Source organism: Hyla sarda, chromosome 9, assembly GCF_029499605.1.
Source record: "Hyla sarda isolate aHylSar1 chromosome 9, aHylSar1.hap1, whole genome shotgun sequence".
Taxonomy (NCBI): Eukaryota; Metazoa; Chordata; class Amphibia; order Anura; family Hylidae; genus Hyla; species Hyla sarda.
Genome location: NC_079197.1, coordinates 178,071,444 through 178,091,823, shown reverse-complemented (window position 1 = coordinate 178,091,823; position 20,380 = coordinate 178,071,444). Strand labels below are relative to the sequence as shown.

General features: G+C 46.0%; 1 protein-coding gene across 5 annotated transcripts in view; it reads right to left on the bottom strand.

Moving 5' to 3' along the window:
* Window positions 1–6,373, bottom strand: part of DACH2 (dachshund family transcription factor 2) — a 446,138-nt gene extending 439,765 nt beyond the window's left edge. The window contains exon 1 of one of the 5 annotated variants that reach the window (XM_056538671.1): window positions 5,772–6,373. In XM_056538671.1, coding sequence (XP_056394646.1) covers window positions 5,772–6,166 — 395 coding nt within the window. In that variant the 5' untranslated portion in view covers window positions 6,167–6,373. The remainder of the gene's footprint in view (window positions 1–5,771) is intronic. The other 4 variants (XM_056538672.1, XM_056538674.1, XM_056538670.1 and 1 more) reach the window with 4 other exon arrangements.
* Window positions 6,374–20,380: the final 14,007 nt, after the last annotated feature.

Sequence of the window (20,380 nt, the reverse complement as noted above, 5' to 3'; positions counted from 1 at the left end):
TGTACAGGAGGAGACACTATATAAAGAGCAGTATATACAGCCCTGTACAGGAGGAGCAGACACTATATAAAGAGCAGTATATACTGTATATACAGACCTGTACAGGAGGAGACACTATATAAAGAGCAGTATATACAGCCCTGTACAGGAGGAGCAGACACTATATAAAGAGCAGTATATACTGTATATACAGACCTGTACAGGAGGAGACACTATATAAAGAGCAGTATATACAGCCCTGTACAGGAGGAGCAGACACTATATAAAGAGCAGTATATACTGTATATACAGACCTGTACAGGAGGAGACACTATATAAAGAGCAGTATATACAGCCCTGTACAGTATATACTCATGGTGCTCTGGGGTCTGCTATAAGGCCATGTACACACTGTATATCAGGCATCTCTAGGAGCTCACAGTCCCGGCAGCCGCACTGAATAGAGACGCTCCATAATCAGCTGAGACGTGCGGGGCTGTACATAGAGAGGACGAGGAGGATAAGAGCGAAGCACTGCTAAACTACTACTACCACCACCATAATCACTACCACCACCATAATCACTACCACCACCATATTCACTACTATTACCATAATCACTACTACTACCACCACCACCATAATCACTACCACCACCATAATCACTACCACCACCATAATCACTACCACCACCACCATAATCACTACTATTACCATAATCACTACTACTACCACCACCACCATAATCACTACTACTACCACCACCATAATCACTACTACTACTACCACCACCATAATCACCACTACCACCACCATAATCACTACTACCATCACCACCATAATCACTACTACCACCACCACCATAATCACTACTACCACCACCACCATAATCACTACTACTACCACCACCACCATAATCACTGCTACTACCACCACCATAATCACTACTACCACCACCACCATAATCACTACTACCACCACCACCATAATCACTACTACTACAACCACCACCACCACCACCATAATCACTACTACCACCACCACCACCACAATCACTACTACTACAACCACCACCACCACCATAATCACTACTACTACCACCACCACCATAATCACAACCACCACCACCACAATCACTACTACCACCACCACCACAATCACTACTACCACCACCACCACCATAATCACTACTACCACCACCACAATCACTACTACCACCACCACCACCACAATCACTAGTACTACCACCACAATCACTACTACCACCACCACCACCACCACAATCACTACTACTACCACCACCACCACAATCACTACTACCACCACCACCACAATCACTACTACCACCACCACCACAATCACTACTACCACCACCACAATCACTACTACCACCACCACCATAATCACTACTACCACCACCACCATAATCACTACTACCACCACCAGTATTAATACTACTACGCCTAACACCAATAACACCTCCACCACTATAAAGGAGAAGAGGCAAGAGAGGTACAATGGTGAAACTCTGAGACAGTAAGGGGCAGTGTGGAGTAGTGCAGTACTGTAGAGTATACAGGGGGCACATAATTGAGGGGCACATAATATAGAGGTGGCACAGTATACAAGGTGTCTCGGGTAGCACAGTATAGAGGTGATCTCAGGCTCAGTATACAGGTAGCACAATATAGAGGTGGTTTCAGGCTCAGTATACAGGGGCACAGTATAGAGGTGGTCTCAGGCTCAGTATACAGGGGCACAGTATAGAGGTGATCTCAGGCTCAGTATACAGGGGCACAGTATAGAGGTGATCTCAGGCTCAGTATACAGGGGCACAGTATAGAGGTGATCTCAGGCTCAGTATACAGGGGCACAGTATAGAGGTGGTCTCAGGCTCAGTATACAGGGGCACAGTATAGAGGTGGTCTCAGGTACAGCATATAGGGGCACAGTATACAAGGTGTCTCAAGTACATTTTACTGGGAGCACAGTATACAGGTGGTCTCAGGCTAAGTATACAGGGAGCACAGTATAGAGTGTCTCAGGTACAGTATACAGGGGGAACAGTATAGAGGGTCTCTGTACATTTTACAGGGAGCACAGTATACAGGTGGTTTCAGGTATACAGGGGCACAATATAGAGGGTGGTCTCAGGCACAGTATACAGGGGCACAATATAGAGGGTGGTCTCAGGCACAGTATACAGGGGCACAATATAGAGGGTGGTCTTAGGCACAGTATACAGGGGCACAATATAGAGGGCGGTCTCAGGCACAGTATACAGGGGCACAGTATAGAGGGTGGTCTTAGGCACAGTATACAGGGGCACAGTATAGGTGGTGGTCTTAGGCACAGTATACAGGGGAACAGTATAGAGGGTGATCTGAGGCACAATATACAGAGGGCACAGTACTGAAGTGGTCTTAGGCACAAACTTGCGGGGTCCCACTTCTTAGAAGACTACAAGTTCCAGCATTTCCTGAGAGGTTGGAGAGCACTGGTATGAAGCAAAGTTTAGCACCAAGTGAGGTAGACAGGGGTATCCTCCAGATGAGCAGTATAATACATTTATATATAGCATACAGGAGTTGTAGTACACCTGAGGTAGGTATAGTACATGTGAGGCATGACGTATAGTACATGTGAGGCATGACGTATAGTACATGTGAGGCATGACGTATAGTACATGTGAGGCATGACGTATAGTACATGTGAGGCATGACGTATAGTACATGTGAGGCATGACGTATAGTACATGTGAGGCATGACGTATAGTACATGTGAGGCATGACGTATAGTACATGTGAGGCATGACGTATAGTACATGTGAGGCATGACGTATAGTACATGTGAGGCATGACGTATATAATGTGTATAATGAGAAGTGGACACACAAGGTATAGTACATGTGAGGTATGAGGTATAGTACATGAGGTATAGTATATGTGAGGCATGAGACGTAATACCCATGACGTATAAGACGCCTGAAGTATGTATAGTACATGAGGTATAATGTGAGGTATGAAGTATATAATGTGTATAATGAGACGTGGACACACAAGGTATAGTACATGTGAGGCACGAGCTGTAGAATACCTCATATACTAAGAGATACACAGTTGTAGTATAAAGCACACAGTACGAGGCACAGGGTTATACTATAAGGTACGAGGCACAGGGATATACTATAAGGTACGAGGCACAGGGATATACTATAAGGTACGAGGCACAGGGTTATACTATAAGGTACGGGGCACAGGGTTATACTATAAGGTACGGGGCACAGGGTTATACTATAAGGTACGGGGCACAGGGTTATACTATAAGGTACGGGGCACAGGGTTATACTATAAGGTACGGGGCACAGGGTTATACTATAAGGTACGAGGCACAGGGTTATACTATAAGGTACGAGGCACAGGGTTATACTATAAGGTACGAGGCACAGGGTTATACTATAAGGTACGAGGCACAGGATTATACTATAAGGTACGAGGCACAGGGTTATACTATAAGGTACGGGGCACAGGGTTATACTATAAGGTACGAGGCACAGGGTTATACTATAAGGTACGGGGCACAGGGTTATACTATAAGGTACGAGGCACAGGGTTATACTATAAGGTACGAGGCACAGGATTATACTATAAGGTACGAGGCACAGGGATATACTATAAGGTACGGGGCACAGGGTTATACTATAAGGTACGGGGCACAGGGTTATACTATGAGGCATAAAGTTATACTATGAGGTACAGGTTAAACTATAAGACAGTATGGGGTACGCGGCTCTGACCTGGCGCAGGTGCAGTCCTGGTACAGGGTTATACACTATGAGGTACAGTTATATACTATGAGGTACAGTTATACACTATGAGGTACAGTTATACACTATGAGGTACCACAGTTATACACTATGAGGTACCACAGTTATACACTATGAGGTACAGTTATATACTATGAGGTACAGTTATATACTATGAGGTACAGTTATATACTATGAGGTACAGTTATACACTATGAGGTACAGTTATATACTATGAGGTACAGTTATACACTATGAGGTACAGTTATACACTATGAGGTACCACAGTTATACACTATGAGGTACAGTTATACACTATGAGGTACAGTTATACACTATGAGGTACAGTTATACACTATGAGGTACAGTTATACACTATGAGGTACAGTTATATACTATGAGGTACAGTTATATACTATGAGGTACAGTTATACACTATGAGGTACAGTTATATACTATGAGGTACAGTTATATACTATGAGGTACAGTTATATACTATGAGGTACAGTTATACACTATGAGGTACAGTTATATACTATGAGGTACAGTTATATACTATGAGGTACAGTTATATACTATGAGGTACAGTTATATACTATGAGGTACAGTTATACACTATGAGGTACAGTTATATACTATGAGGTACAGTTATATACTATGAGGTACAGTTATATACTATGAGGTACAGTTATATACTATGAGGTACAGTTATACACTATGAGGTACAGTTATACACTATGAGGTACAGTTATATACTATGAGGTACAGTTATACACTATGAGGTACAGTTATATACTATGAGGTACAGTTATACACTATGGGGTACGCGGCTCTGACCTGGGGTTGGTGCAGTACAGGGTTATACAGTATTAGGAACAGTTATATACTATGAGGTACAGTTATATACTATGAGGTACAGTTATATACTATGGGGTACAGTTATATACTATGAGGTACAGTTATATACTATGAGGTACAGTTATATACTATGAGGTACAGTTATATACTATGAGGTACAGTTATATACTATGAGGTACAGTTATATACTATGGGGTACAGTTATATACTATGAGGTACAGTTATATACTATGAGGTACAGTTATATACTATGAGGTACAGTTATATACTATGAGGTACAGTTATATACTATGAGGTACCACAGTTATATACTATGAGGTACAGTTATACACTATGAGGTACAGTTATATACTATGAGGTACAGTTATATAGTATAAGGTACCACAGTTATATACTATGAGGTACAGTTATATACTATGAGGTACCACAGTTATACACTATGAGGTACAGTTATATACTATGAGGTACCACAGTTATACACTATGAGGTACGCGGCTCTGACCTGGCGTTGGTGCAGTACAGTGTTATATACTATGAGGTACAGTTATATACTATGGGGTACAGTTATATACTATGGGGTACAGTTATATACTATGGGGTACAGTTATATACTATGAGGTACGCGGCTCTGACCTGGCGTTGGTGCAGTACAGGGTTATACAGTATTAGGCACAGTTATATACTATGAGGTACAGTTATACACTATGGGGTACGCGGCTCTGACCTGGCGTTGGTGCAGTACAGGGTTATACAGTATTAGGCACAGTTATATACTATGAGGTACAGTTATATACTATGGGGTACGCGGCTCTGACCTGGCGTTGGTGCAGTCCTGGTACAGGGTTATACACTATGAGGTACAGTTATATACTATGAGGTACAGTTATATACTATGGGGTACAGTTATACACTATGGGGTACAGTTATACACTATGGGGTACGCGGCTCTGACCTGGCGTTGGTGCAGTCCTGGTACAGGGTTATACACTATGAGGTACAGTTATATACTATGAGGTACAGTTATATACTATGGGGTACAGTTATACACTATGAGGTACAGTTATACACTATGGGGTACAGTTATACACTATGGGGTACAGTTATACACTATGGGGTACGCGGCTCTGACCTGGCGTTGGTGCAGTCCTGGTACAGCGTCTCGAAGTCCCGGCGAGTGATGAGCTTGCAGCGGTTGACCCCCGGCTGGATGGCCCCCAGCCCCCGCAGGACCCGCACCTGCTCCACCGTGCACACCACCGGGGTGATGTCCAGCCGCTTGAGCTTGGTGTAGACGGTGTGCAGCCCGCCCACCAGGTGCTTCAGGAAGAGCTCGAACACCTGCGGCAGACAGATCAGCTCCTGCCCGTCCAGCACGAAGGACGCCACCCGGACCCCGTGCACCTCCACCATCCGGCACTCACTGCCGCCACCGCCGCCTCCGGGACCCGGACTGTATCCGCTCAGCAGCGGCCGCGGAGACTCCGCCGGGCTCAGCACTGGGGGAGGGGGCGCGGACACGGCCATGCTCGGGATCCCGGCCGGGGAAGAAGCTGCAGCCGCCGCCGCTTCCTCAGAGTGATTGCCGGAGTCCGGGGCGCGGAGCGGCCACACACACCGCTGACATGCCGCCACAGCCAATCAGCGCCCGGGGAGGGGGACGGGACCCCGCGCTGATTGGCTGCTGACGGGACGGGGCGGGGTTTAGGTGTGTCGCTCTGTAGTGAGAGCGTGTGTCCCAGCTCCGCACTGTGCGCGGCGCGAAGGGGTTAACAGTCCTGGAAAGAGAGAAACGCGGGGGACTGTATTCAGGACTGCTTCCGGGACTGCAGGGGTTAACTGTCAGAGAGAAGGACAGGGCATTGTATCCGGGACTGCAGGGGTTAACTGTCAGATAGAGGAGAGGGCAGGGGACTGTATATGGGACAACAGGGGTTAACTCTTAGATAGAGGGGAGGGCAGGGGACTGTATATGGGACAACAGGGGTTAACTGTCAGATAGAGGGAAGGACAGGGGACTGTATCCGGGACTGCAGGGGTTAACTGTCAGATAGAGGAGAGGGCAGGGGACTGTATATGGGACAACAGGGGTTAACTGTCAGATAGAGGGAAGGACAGGGGACTGTATCCGGGACAACAGGGGTTAACTATCAGATAGCGTGAAGGACAGGGGACTGTATCCGGGACTGCAGGGGTTAACTGTCAGATAGAGAGAAGGACAGGGCACTGTATCCGGGACTGCAGGGGTTAACTGTCAGATAGAGGGGAGGGCCGGGGACTGTATCCGGGACTGCAGGGGTTAACTGCCAGATAGAGGGGAGGGCAGGGGACTTTATCCGGGACTGCAGGGGTTAACTGTCAGATAGAGGAGAGGGCAGGGGACGGTATATGGGACAATAGGGGTTAACTGTCAGATAGAGGAGAGGGCAGGGGACTGTATTTGGGACAACAGGGGTTAACTGTCAGATAGAGGGAAGGACAGGGGACTGTATATGGGACAACAGGGGTTAACTGTCAGATAGAGGGAAGGACAGGGGACTGTATCCGGGACAACAGGGGTTAACTGTCAGATAGTGGGAAGGACAGGGGACTGCATCCGGGACTGCAGGGGTTAACTGTCAGATAGAGAGAAGGACAGGGCACTGTATCCGGGACTGCAGGGGTTAACTGCCAGATAGAGAGGAGGGCAGGGGACTTTATCAGGGACTGCAGGGGTTAACTGTCAGATAGAGGGGAGGGCCGGGGACTGTATCCGGGACTGCAGGGGTTAACTGCCAGATAGAGGGGAGGGCAGGGGACTTTATCCGTGACTGCAGGGGTTAACTGTCAGATAGAGGGAAGGGCAGGGGACTGTATCCGGGACTGCAGGGGTTAACTTTCTGATAGAGGGAAGGGTAGGGGACTGTATCCGGGACTGCAGGGGTTAACTGTCAGATAGAGGGGAGGGCAGGGGACTGTATATGGTACTACAGGGGTTAACTGTCATATACTGGGCACAGAGGAGCGCAGAGGACTATATTCATGACTGAAGGGGTTAACTGTCATCTACTGGATAGGGAGAAAAGCTGGGTACTATATTCAGTTCTGCAGGGGTTAACTGACAAATAATTAATAGAGGGGAGCGCAAGAGTCCATATCAGGGACTGCAAACTGGAAAATGGGAAGTGCAGGGGACCGCATCTGAAACTGCAGGGGTTAACTGTCATTGAGGCAGTACCAGGGATTGTATCTGAGACTGCAGAGTTTATCACGTGGTGGAGAACAACTTTCAGGAAAGTAATGGGTTAATGGGATATAGATTGGAGTCCGGGGTTGGCTAAAACTACAAAGGGGCGACAATTCCTAAATTTATTGCAGGATAATTTTATGGGCCAGTTTGTGGAGGACCCAACAAGAAGTGATGCCTTGTTGGATCTGATCATTTCCAACAACGCAGAGCTGGTTGGTAATGTAACTGTGCGGGAAAACCTTGGTAATAGCGACCACAATATAGTTACTTTTGACTTAAAATGTAGAAAACAAAGACAGACGGGGAAGGCAAAAACATATAACTTTAAAAAGGCAAATTTCCCTGGGCTGAGAGCTGCACTACAGGACATAGACTGGAGGGAGGTGTTCTCAAATACTGATGCAGAAGGTAAATGGGACATCTTTAAATCAACTCTAAATAACTATACAGCTAAATATATACCAAAGGGGAACAAATATAAACGATTAAAACTAAATCCTACATGGCTGACACATGATGTTAAAAGAGCAATAAACAACAAAAAAATAGCCTTCAAAAAATACAAATCTGATGGGTCAGCGATAAGATTTAAACAGTACAAGGAGCTTAATAAAATCTGTAAAAATGTAATAAAAACAGCAAAAATTCAAAATGAGAGACAGGTGGCCAAAGAAAGCAAAACTAATCCTAAATATTTTTTTAGATATATAAATGCAAAAAAACCAAGGACAGAGCATGTAGGACCCCTTAATAATGATAATGGGGAGGTTGTCACAGGCGATCAAGAGAAGGCGGAGCTACTGAATGGGTTCTTTAGTTCTGTATATACTATGGAAGGAGGAGCTGACATTGGCCAGGTCAGTGCTGGTAACACATCATGTACAGGTCAGTGCTGGTAACACATCATGTACAGGTCAGTGCTGGTAACACATCATGTACAGGTCAGTGCTGGTAACACATCATGTAATGTACTGAACTGGCTTAATGTAGAGATGGTACAAGGTAAGTTAAGTGATATAAATGTAAGCAAATCCCCAGGACCGGATGGACTACACCCAAGAGTTCTTAGAGAGGTAAGTTCAGTAATATCTGTACCCCTGTTCATGATATTTAGAGATTCTCTGGTGTCTGGTATTGTGCCAAGGGACTGGCGCAAGGCGAATGTGGTGCCAATCTTCAAAAAGGGCTCTAGGTCTTCCCCAGGAAACTATAGACCGGTAAGTTTAACGTGCATTGTGGGTAAATTGTTTGAAGGACTTATAAGGGATTACATACAGGAATACATAGGGGATAATTGTATTATAAGTGATAGCCAGCATGGGTTTACTAAGGATAGAAGTTGTCAAACCAATCTAATTTGCTTTTATGAAGAGGTGAGTAGAAGCCTTGACAGAGGAATGGCTGTGTATATAGGGGGGGCTGTGTATATAGAGGGGGGCTGTGTATATAGAGGGGGGGCTGTGTATATAGAGGAATGGCTGTGGATATAGAGGGGGGGCTGTGTATATAGAGGGGGGCTCTGTATATAGAGGAATGTCTGTGGATATAGTGTTTCTGGATTTTGCTAAAGCATTTGATACTGTCCCTCATAGACGTCTGACAGGTAAGTTAAGGTCTTTGGGTTTGGAAATTTTAGTTTGTAACTGGATTGAACACTGGCTCATGGATCGTACCCAGAGAGTGGGGGTCAATGATTCGTACTCTGATTGGTCCCCGGTTATTAGTGGTGTACCCCAAGGTTCAGTACTGGGCCCGCTGTTGTTTAATTTATTTATCAATGATATAGAGGATGGTATTAACAGCTCTGTATATAGAGGGGGGCTGTGTATATAGAGGGGGGGGGCTGTGTATATAGAGGAATGGCTGTGTATATAGAGGGGGGCTGTGTATATAGAGGGGGGCTGTGTATATATAGAGGATGGTAATAACAGCTCTGTTTCTATCTTTGCAGATGACACCAAGCTTTGTAGCACGGTACAGTCTATAGAGGATGCGTATAGGTTACAAGATGACTTGGATAGACTAAGTGTCTGGGCATCCACTTGGCAAATGAGGTTCAATGTGGATAAATGTAAAGTTATGCATCTGGGTACTAATAACCTGCATGCGTCGTATGTCTTAGGGGGGATTAAACTGGCAGAGTCACTGGTAGAGAAGGATCTGGGTGACTTGTAGATCACAGACTATAGAATAGCACAATGTCAGGCTGCTGCTTCCAAAGCCGGCAGGATATTGTCATGTATCAAAAGAGGCATGGACTCAAGGGACAGGGACATAATACTCCCCCTTTAGAAAGCATTGGTACGGCCTCACCTGGAATATGCTGTTCAGTTTTGGTCACCTGTCCATAAAAGGGACACTGCGGAGTTAGAAAGGGTGCAGAGACGCGCGACTAAACTAATATGGGGCCTGGAACATCTTAGCTATGAGGAGCGATTAAAGGAGTTACAATTGTTTAGTCTTGAGAAGAGACGTTTAAGGGGGGATATGATAAACGTATATAAGTATATTAATGGCCCATACAAAAAATATGGAGAAAAACTGTTCCAGGTTAAACCCCCCCAAAGGACGAGGGGGCACTCCCTCCGTCTGGAGAAGAAAAAGTTTAGTCTCAAGGGGCGACACGCCTTCTTTACCGTGAGGACTGTGAATTTATGGAACGGTCTACCTCAGGAACTGGTCACAGCAGGAACAATTAACAGCTTTAAAACAGGATTAGATACATTCCTGGAACAAAATAACATTAATGCTTATGAAGAAATATAAAATCTCATCCCTTCCCCAATATCGCGCCACACCCCTACCCCTTAATTCCCTGGTTGAACTTGATGGACATATGTCTTTTTTCGACCGTACTAACTATGTAACTGTCACATGCTGGAGGAAGACTGGAGAGGGAGAGGATGGGGCATGTGGACAGCAGCTACACCAGCACTTCAGGGGTTAAATTAACATTGTAAAGCCTTATTCCGCTTAATGGGTGTAAGTACTTTCCAGCATTACATGGGTTAAGTTACTATATAGTATGCACCAGCCTTTACGTTACATTCCGACTATTGAAATGTGTTGTCATATCAACAGTTGTACGGAGTGACAGCTTTCTACCAACTTAGCAAGGGGTTAATTTATATGTGGCCTGTACAATGGGGATGTACAGGTAAAAAAAAAAAAAGGAAATCTGGGGTGCAAAGAGCATAGTAATTATATAGCAGAGGGCCCTAAAATATATCCAGCATTGCAGGGGTTAACCTAGAATTGATTTTGAAACAAAATTGTGTTACTGAATAAATAGTATCCAGTGTAAAATGGGTTAAGTTTTCAAGAGAAGGCAGAAAGGACTCCTGGGAACTTATGCTCCATTGTTCTCTTTAGGGGTTAATTGCAGCTACAAGATACAAAATTGAGCTTTACTAGAAAACAGCCAACTCCAGCAATACATGGGTTAACAAGAAATAATAAAGGGGACAAACCCTCCAGCAATTAGAGTTGAGGTTAAATAATAAATAAAAAAAATAAAATAAAAAATCACCCACTCCAGAAAAGCAGGAGTTAAAGCAGGCAGGACTAGGGGGGGTAATCATTTCACACATGCAAGAGTTAAAAAGTGACATTTTTTACTGGGGGGGGGTCACCCACTCCAGCAATGCACAGGGCTTTGGTGAAATCAGAAAGGGGACAAAGCCTCCAGTTAGGCAAGGGTTAAAATAGACTAATATACATGATAAACACTCCAGCTAGGCAAGGGTTAAAATAGACTAATATACATGATAAACCCTCCAGCTAGGCAAGGGTTAAAATAGACTGATATACATGATAAACCCTCCAGCTAGGCAAGGGTTAAAATAGACTAATATACATGATAAACCCTCCAGCTAGGCAAGGGTTAAAATAGACTAATATACATGATAAACCCTCCAGCTAGGCAAGGGTTAAAATAGACTAATATACATGATAAACCATCCAGCGATGTAAGGGTTAAGGCTGACAGGTAGAGGAGGGGGGGGGGTAATGATTACAGATATAAAAGGGTTAAAAAAAAAAAGTAGAAGAAAAGACCTACTGGATACTGTTTTTGCAGATAGATACGTTTTAACTGTAAGACAGTAAACAGTCCCTGTCCCTGTACTGTCCCTGTACTGTCCCTGTACTGTCCCTATACTGTCCCTGTACTGTCCCTATACTGTCCCTGCACTGTCCCTGCACTGTCCCTGTGCTGACCCTGTACTGTCCCTGTACTGACCCTGTACTGTCCCTGTACTGTCCCTGTACTGACCCTGTACTGTCCCTGCACTGTCCCTGTACATCCCATAGAGGGAGACTATGCAGCTGCTCTGGGGCCCTTGTGGAGTGAGGGCCCCGTCCTGTTTGGTCCCATTCCTTTCACTGTTGGTAAGAAACTGTGTAGAACTACTCTCTAGAGCAGTGTTCTTCCAAACGGCGTGTCTCCAGCTGTTGCAAAACTACAACTCCCAGCTTGCCCGGACAGCCTTTGGCTGTCCGGGCATGCTAGGAGTTGTAGTTTTGCAACAGCTGGAGACACACCAGTTGGAAAACACTGCTCTAGAGAACTGCATTGTCAGCGAATTAATAGCGCAGGGGGGGGGGGGTTACTGACCAATGGGCCATGGAAAGAAAAGGGTAAATATACACCAGACATTTCTTTACTGGGGGGCAATCTCCATTATAGGGGCCCATTTCTATATTTGCTGTAGGGCCCCCTCTCCTCTGTGTACCCCACTGTCAGACTTTAAAGTGAACGTGTCAACTGGATAGGGCTCCAGACCCTGAATCCGTACATACCTTTCATGACTAAATTGAAAGTTGAAATAGATATGCAAATTAGGCTTTAGAGCCCACTGGGCGTTCCCATTGACCCCTAGAGCCCTGCACAGCTCCACCCCTTTACCAGTTAGCCACTCCCCTCTGTGCACTTGTCACCTCCTCTACACCCTGATTGGCAACCACTAGGCTGTATTGTAATCTATTCCCCCTCCCCTGTAATCTAGTGGCCAATGGGAACGCCCAGTGGGCTCCAAAGCCTAATTTGCATATCTTTTTTACACTCTGATATCTCGGTACCAGAGGGGTTAATTAACTAATAAGAGGCATGTACAGATTTAGGATCAAAAGCCCTATATAGCCATGCCCTTACTATTTACCCTAAAAAAAGTATGAAAAGGGGCACCGCACCATATAAATTTTTCCCCTTTTTTCTCCATGTAAGGACGATCTTTTTTCTAGGTGTTTATTAAATTATCATTTATTTTATATTTTCAACTTTTACTCTAGATTTATACCTGCTGAAAGGTCCCTTATCTATAAAATGGGATTTGTGTTGTTATTTATCGAGGGCAGGGGGGGGGGGGGGGGGGCAAAAATAAATGTGGCGAAAAAATGTAACACTTTTAACTCCAGAGTACAATGCTAACATGTCCAGCCCTGCAAGGGTTAAACAACCATTAACACAAATATTTAAAAAATAAAAATAAAAAAATTGTCTAACCCGGCCTAAGTCAATGGGGCACAACTATGGGATCTGTATGGGAACCCCAAGATCTAACATTTTCCAGGGACCAAGATCTGGGGTATTCCAGGGAAAAAAACTTTTTTTTTTTTTTTCTTTAAGATCAACTGGCTCCAGAAAGTTAAACAGATTTGTAAATTACTTCTATTAAAAAATCGTAATCCTTCCAATAATTATCAGCTGCTGAAGTTGAGTTGTTCTTTTCTGTCTAACTGCTCTCTGATGACACCTGTCTCGGGAACTGTCCAGAGTAGAAACAAATTCCCATAGCAAACCTATTCTGCTCTGTGCAGTTCCTATGGGAATTTGCTTCTACTCTGGACAGCTCCCGAGACACGTGTCACCAGAGAGCACTTAGACAGAAAAGAACAATTCAACTTCAGCAGCTCATAAGTACTGAAAGGATTAAGATTGTTTTTTTTTTTTTAAAGAAGTAATTTACAAATCTGTTTAACTTTCTGGAGCCAGTTGATATATATATATATATATATATATATATATATATATAGTTTTTCCTGGATAACCCCTTTAATTGAAATCATAAAATCAAATTTCTAATTCATAGGAAAGGGAAATGTTGTAGGGCAAAAGAGATTTGATCCAGAGCAGTATTACTTACATGGGCGCTGTCAGAATCAATGACCTTTTTATATGCTGCGCATCTTGGCAAAACATTAACCTTTCTAAGAAACTTCATAATAAAACTGTGATCTCCTTTTTATAAAAATCATGCCTTATAAAAAAAGGCCACTAGGGGTCCCCATAACATCCAGAACTTAATCCTGTCCCAGCTGAAGCACAGACAGGGACAAAGTAAAGGAAGCGAGGGAGGGACTAGTACTCCTCTGTACTCACTCCTGTCCTATCAGGCTGCCGCATGAAAACAGAGAGGAGGGGGTTACAGAGCAGCTTGCAGTGATTGGATGAAGAGACCCAGCACAGCAGAGCAGACTCTGGGAGGAAGTGAATGCATGGTGAGTGAGGGCGGGCTCAGTGATTGCATGGGACACACCCCTCCCTGAGCAGTAGATGTCAGAATGAGTGAGCAGCAGTACAGAGGGAATTTTGAGCCGAATACAGAAGTGAGACAAATAAAAAAGCATATAAAGAATCTGCATGATCTAGTAAGTAACACATAGAAGCATTATTTTTTTTCTTTGATATCACAGGTGCACTTCAGGTTAAGTTCACATCAGTGTTTCTCATTTCTATTACTTCCATCATAGAATTTGAGAAATTACAATAATATTCAAAACAACGGATCCCATTCATTTATATGGGCTTTTTTAAAATCTCCGCTATACTCGGTTTTCATCAGTTTCGTTTAATTTCCTTTATTTGTAACAGAGAAAAGTATAGAGCATGCAGTATTTTATTTTTCCATCATAAATAACACATATTTTAAAGTACGTTAGTAATTCAACATTGAAGTCTATGGTGACGGAAGTAACCTCCATTGGCCTCCCGTTATTTTTAAATTCGTCATTGCTAGTGATCAAACTCAGAAAAAACTGAATGCAAATGGTTAAAAAATAACAAACATAAACTCAATTTTTAACGAATTAACGAATAATAACAGATGTACAGTCCATAATTTTATTCTATCAAAAATCATTTAAAGTGTACCTGTCGTCAACAAAACGTTTTATATAATGTAGATAATATCATTATATGTATATTTGTAATATGCATTGGTTAAAAAATATTTATATTTTTGTCTCTGCAGCTATTGCCTGTGTTGATGTATGAGGAGTCCAAATACAGGAAATGAGGGTGGACAAGAAGGGCTCTGTACACTGAGGACAAGCAGGACTCAGTACATTGAGGACAAGCAGGGCTCTGTACATTGAGGACAAGAAGGACTCTGTACACTGAGGACAAGCAGGGCTCTGTACACTGAGGACAAGCCGGGCTCTGTACACTGAGGACAAGCAGGGCTCTGTACACTGAGGACAAGCAGGGCTCTGTACACCGAGGACAAGCAGGGCTCTGTACACCGAGGACAAGCAGGGCTCTGTACACCGAGGACAAGCAGGGCTCTGTACACCGAGGACAAGCAGGGCTCTGTACACCGAGGACAAGCAGGGCTCTGTACACCGAGGACAAGCAGGGCTCTGTACACTGAGGACAAGCAGGGCTCTGTACACTGAGGACAAGCAGGGCTCTGTACACTGAGGACAAGCAGGACTCTGTACGCTGAGGACAAGCAGGGCTCTGTACACTGAGGACAAGCAGGGCTCTGTACACTGAGGACAAGCAGGGCTCTATACACTGATGACGAGCAGGGCTCTGTACACTGAGGACAAGCAGGACTCTGTACACTGAGGACAAGCAGGGTTCTGTACACTGAGGACAAGCGGGGCTCTGTACACTGAGGACAAGCGGGGCTCTGTACACTGAGGACAAGCCGGGCTCTGTACACTGAGGACAAGCAGGACTCTGTACACTGAGGACAAGCAGGGCTCTGTACACTGAGGACAAGCAGGACTCTGTACACTGAGGACAAGCAGGGCTCTGTACACTGAGGACAAGCAGGGTTCTGTACACTGAGGACAAGCGTGGCTCTGTACACTGAGGACAAGCGGGGCTCTGTACACTGAGGACAAGCCGGGCTCTGCACTGAGGACAAGCAGGGCTCTGTACACTGAGGACAAGCAGGGCTCTGTACACTGAGGACAAGCAGGACTCTGTACACTGAGGACAAGCCGGGCTCTGCACTGAGGACAAGCAGGGCTCTGTACACTGAGGACAAGTGGGGTTCTGTACACTGAGGACAAGCAGGGCTCTGTACACTGAGGACAAGCAGGGCTCTGTACACTGAGGACAAGCAGGACTCTGTACACTGAGGACAAGCAGGGCTCTGTACACTGAGGACAAGCAGGGCTCTGCACGCTAAGGACAAACAGGGCTCTGTGCTCTGAGGACAAGCAGGGCTCTGTACACTGAAGACAAGCGGGGCTCTGTACACTGAGGACAAGCAGGGCTCTGTACACTGAAGACAAGCAGGGCTCTGTACACTGAGGACAAGCAGGACTCTGTACACTGAGGACAAGCCGGGCTCTGCACTGAGGACAAGCAGGGCTCTGTACACTGAGGACAAGCGGGGCTCTGTACACTGAGGACAAGCACAGGGGGGTATAGGGGGAATAAAATGGCTCAGAAGGTAGTAAAGAGGGGGTGATGAATTTTCACAGAGCGTAATAAAAGGGAATGAAATGGCACAGAGGGGAGATCAAGAGGAAATGATGTGGCACAGGGGGTAATAAAGGGGGATGATTTGGCACAGGGGAATAAAGTGGCACGGGGGGGGGGGGGATCAGCGAAGGAGGGGGGGGGGTGAATGATGTGGCCGGGGATGTACGGAAGCAGGAGATCACTTTGTAAACATTGGTCTTCTGCTTCTGCAGGGGGGAGGGGGCACCAGGGGCCTGGGCCCCTTACAGGGGTGTTGGCTGTACCCCCTGATGACGGCCCTATGTAAAAGGTAGGGCCGGCACATAAACCTGTTTGTCCCCTAATGGGAGTGTTTTGTTCCCTATTTTCCCCTATTGGGTGTGTCCGCATCCACTATTGGGAATGTCCCCTTTTAGGAGGGTGCAAATACATTAAGTCTTATAGGACTCTGCCGGGGAATTTAAAACTGTCTCCTATTGGGCGGTGTCCGCTAAGGGAGATTTTACTGTAATGTTATTATCTACATTATGTTACGCCGAGCGCTCCGGGTCCCCGCTCCTCCCCGAAGCGCTCGCAGCATCCTCTCATTCGCAGCGCCCCGGTCAGACCTGCTGGCTTAATCAGTATGTTCACCTGTGCACTCCCTACTTATACCTCACTTCCCCTTCCCTTCCTTGCCTGATCTTGTTGCCATTGTGCCAGTGAAAGCGTTTCCTTGTGTGTTCCTAGCCTGTGTTCCAGACCTCCTGCCGTTGCCCCTGACTACGATCCTTGCTGCCTGCCCTGACCTTTTGCTACGTCCGACCTTGCTCTTGTCTACTCCCTTGTACTGCGCCTATCTTCAGCAGTCAGAGAGGTTGAGCCGTTGCTGGTGGATACGACCTGGTTGCTACTGCCGCTGCAAGACCATCCCGCTTTGCGGCGGGCTCTGGTGAATACCAGTAGCAACTTAGAACCGGTCCACCAACACGGTCCACGCCAATCCCTCTCTGGCACAGAGGATCCACCTCCAGCCAGCCGAATCGTGACAGTAGATCCGGCCATGGATCCCGCTGAAGTCCCGCTGCCAGTTGTCGCCGACCTGCATGAACTTATTCATCTTGCCACCCGCATTGACATGCGTTTTTCCGAAAGGCGTCAGGAGCTCCGCCAGGATATGGACTTTGTTCGCACGAGGCGGTTTCTCTCCCCGGCTCCTCTCTCCTCTGGTCCTCTGCAATCCGTTCCTGTGCCTCCCGCCGTGGAGGCTATGCAAGTTGACCGGTCTCGCTTGACACCTCAAGAGAGGACAGGACGCCGCATGGAGAATCTTTGCCTGTACTGTGCCGGTACCGAACACTTCTTGAAGGATTGTCCTATCCGTCCTCCCCACCTGGAAAGACGTACGCTGACTCCGCACAAAGGTGAGACAGTTCTTGATGTGAACTCTGCTTCTCCACGCCTTACTGTGCCTGTGCGGATATCTTCCTCTACCTTCTCCTTCTCTGCTATGACCTTCTTGGATTCCGGATCTGCAGGAAATTTTATTTTGGCCTCTCTCATCAACAGGTTCAACATCCCGGTGACCAGTCTCGCCAGACCCCTCTACATCAATTCTGTTAACAATGAAAGATTGGACTGTACCGTGCGTTACCGCACGGAACCTCTCCTAATGTGCATCGGACCCCATCACGAAAAAATTGAATTTTTGGTCCTCTCCAACTGCACTTCAGAAATTCTTCTTGGATTACCGTGGCTTCAACGCCATTCCCCAACCCTTGATTGGTCCACAGGAGAAATCAAGAACTGGGGTACTTCTTGTCACAGGGACTGTCTTAAACCGGTTCCCAGTACTCCCTGCCGTGACCCTGTGGTTCCCCCTGTATCCGGTCTTCCTAAGGCTTATATGGACTATGCTGATGTTTTTTGCAAAAAGCAAGCAGAGACTTTACCTCCTCACAGGCCTTATGACTGTCCTATTGACCTCCTCCCGGGCACTACTCCACCCCGGGGCAGAATCTATCCTCTGTCTGCTCCAGAGACTCTTGCCATGTCGGAGTACATCCAGGAGAATTTAAAAAAGGGGTTTATCCGCAAGTCCTCCTCTCCTGCCGGAGCTGGATTTTTTTTTGTGTCCAAAAAAGATGGCTCCCTACGCCCTTGCATTGATTACCGCGGACTTAATAAAATCACGGTAAAAATCGGAACTCTTTGATCACCTACAAGGCGCCCACATCTTTACCAAACTGGACTTAAGAGGTGCTTATAATCTCATCCGCATCAGGGAGGGGGACGAATGGAAGACTGCATTTAACACCAGAGATGGACACTTTGAGTATCTGGTCATGCCCTTTGGCCTGTGCAACGCCCCTGCCGTCTTCCAAGACTTTGTTAATGAAATTTTTCGTGATTTCCTATATTCCTGTGTTGTGGTTTATCTGGACGATATTCTGATTTTTTCTGCCAACTTAGAAGAACACCGCCAGCATGTCCGCATGGTTCTTCAGAGACTTCGGGACAATCAACTTTATGCCAAAATGGAGAAATGTCTCTTTGAATGTCAATCTCTTCCTTTCCTAGGATACTTGGTCTCTGGCCAGGGACTACAAATGGACCCAGATAAACTTTCTGCCGTCTTAGATTGGCCACGCCCCTCCGGACTCCGTGCTATCCAACGTTTTTTGGGGTTCACCAATTATTACAGACAATTCATTCCACACTTCTCCACTATTGTGGCCCCTATCGTGGCTTTAACCAAGAAAAATGCCAATCCTAAGTCCTGGTCTCCCCAAGCGGAAGACGCATTTAAACATCTCAAGTCTGCCTTTTCTTCTGCTCCCGTGCTCTCCAGACCTGACCCATCTAAACCCTTTCTATTGGAGGTAGATGCCTCCTCTGTGGGAGCTGGAGCTGTCCTTCTACAAAAAAATTCTTCCGGGCATGCTGTTACTTGTGGTTTTTTTTCTAGGACCTTCTCTCCGGCGGAGAGAAACTACTCCATTGGTGATCGAGAACTACTGGCCATTAAATTGGCGCTTGAGGAATGGAGGCACCTGCTGGAGGGATCAAAATTTCCAGTTATCATATACACGGATCACAAGAATCTCTCCTATCTCCAGTCTGCCCAACGACTGAACCCTCGCCAGGCCAGGTGGTCGTTGTTCTTTGCCCGTTTTAACTTTGAAATCCATTTTCGCCCTGCTGACAAGAACATTAGGGCCGATGCCCTCTCTCGTTCTTCTGATGCCTCTGAAGTAGAGGTCTCTCCGCAACACATCATTCCTCCGGACTGTCTGATCTCCACTTCTCCAGCTTCCATCAGGCAAACTCCTCCAGGGAAGACCTTCGTTTCTCCACGCCAGCGTCTCGGGATTCTCAAATGGGGACACTCCTCCCACCTCGCAGGCCATGCGGGCATCAAAAAATCCTTGCAACTCATCTCTCGATTTTATTGGTGGCCGACTCTGGAGACTGATGTTGTTGATTTTGTGCGGGCCTGTACTGTCTGTGCCCGGGATAAGACTCCTCGCCAGAAGCCTGCTGGTCTCCTTCATCCTCTGCCTGTTCCTGAACAGCCTTGGTCACAGATTGGTATGGACTTTATTATGGACTTGCCCTCATCCCGTGGCAACACTGTTGTTTGGGTGGTCGTTGATCGATTTTCCAAGATGGCACATTTTGTTCCTCTTCCTGGTCTTCCTTCAGCGCCTCAGTTGGCAAAGCAATTTTTTGTACACATTTTTCGCCTTCACGGGTTGCCCACGCATATCGTCTCGGATAGAGGCGTCCAATTCGTGTCTAAATTCTGGAGGGCCCTCTGTAAACAGCTCAAGAT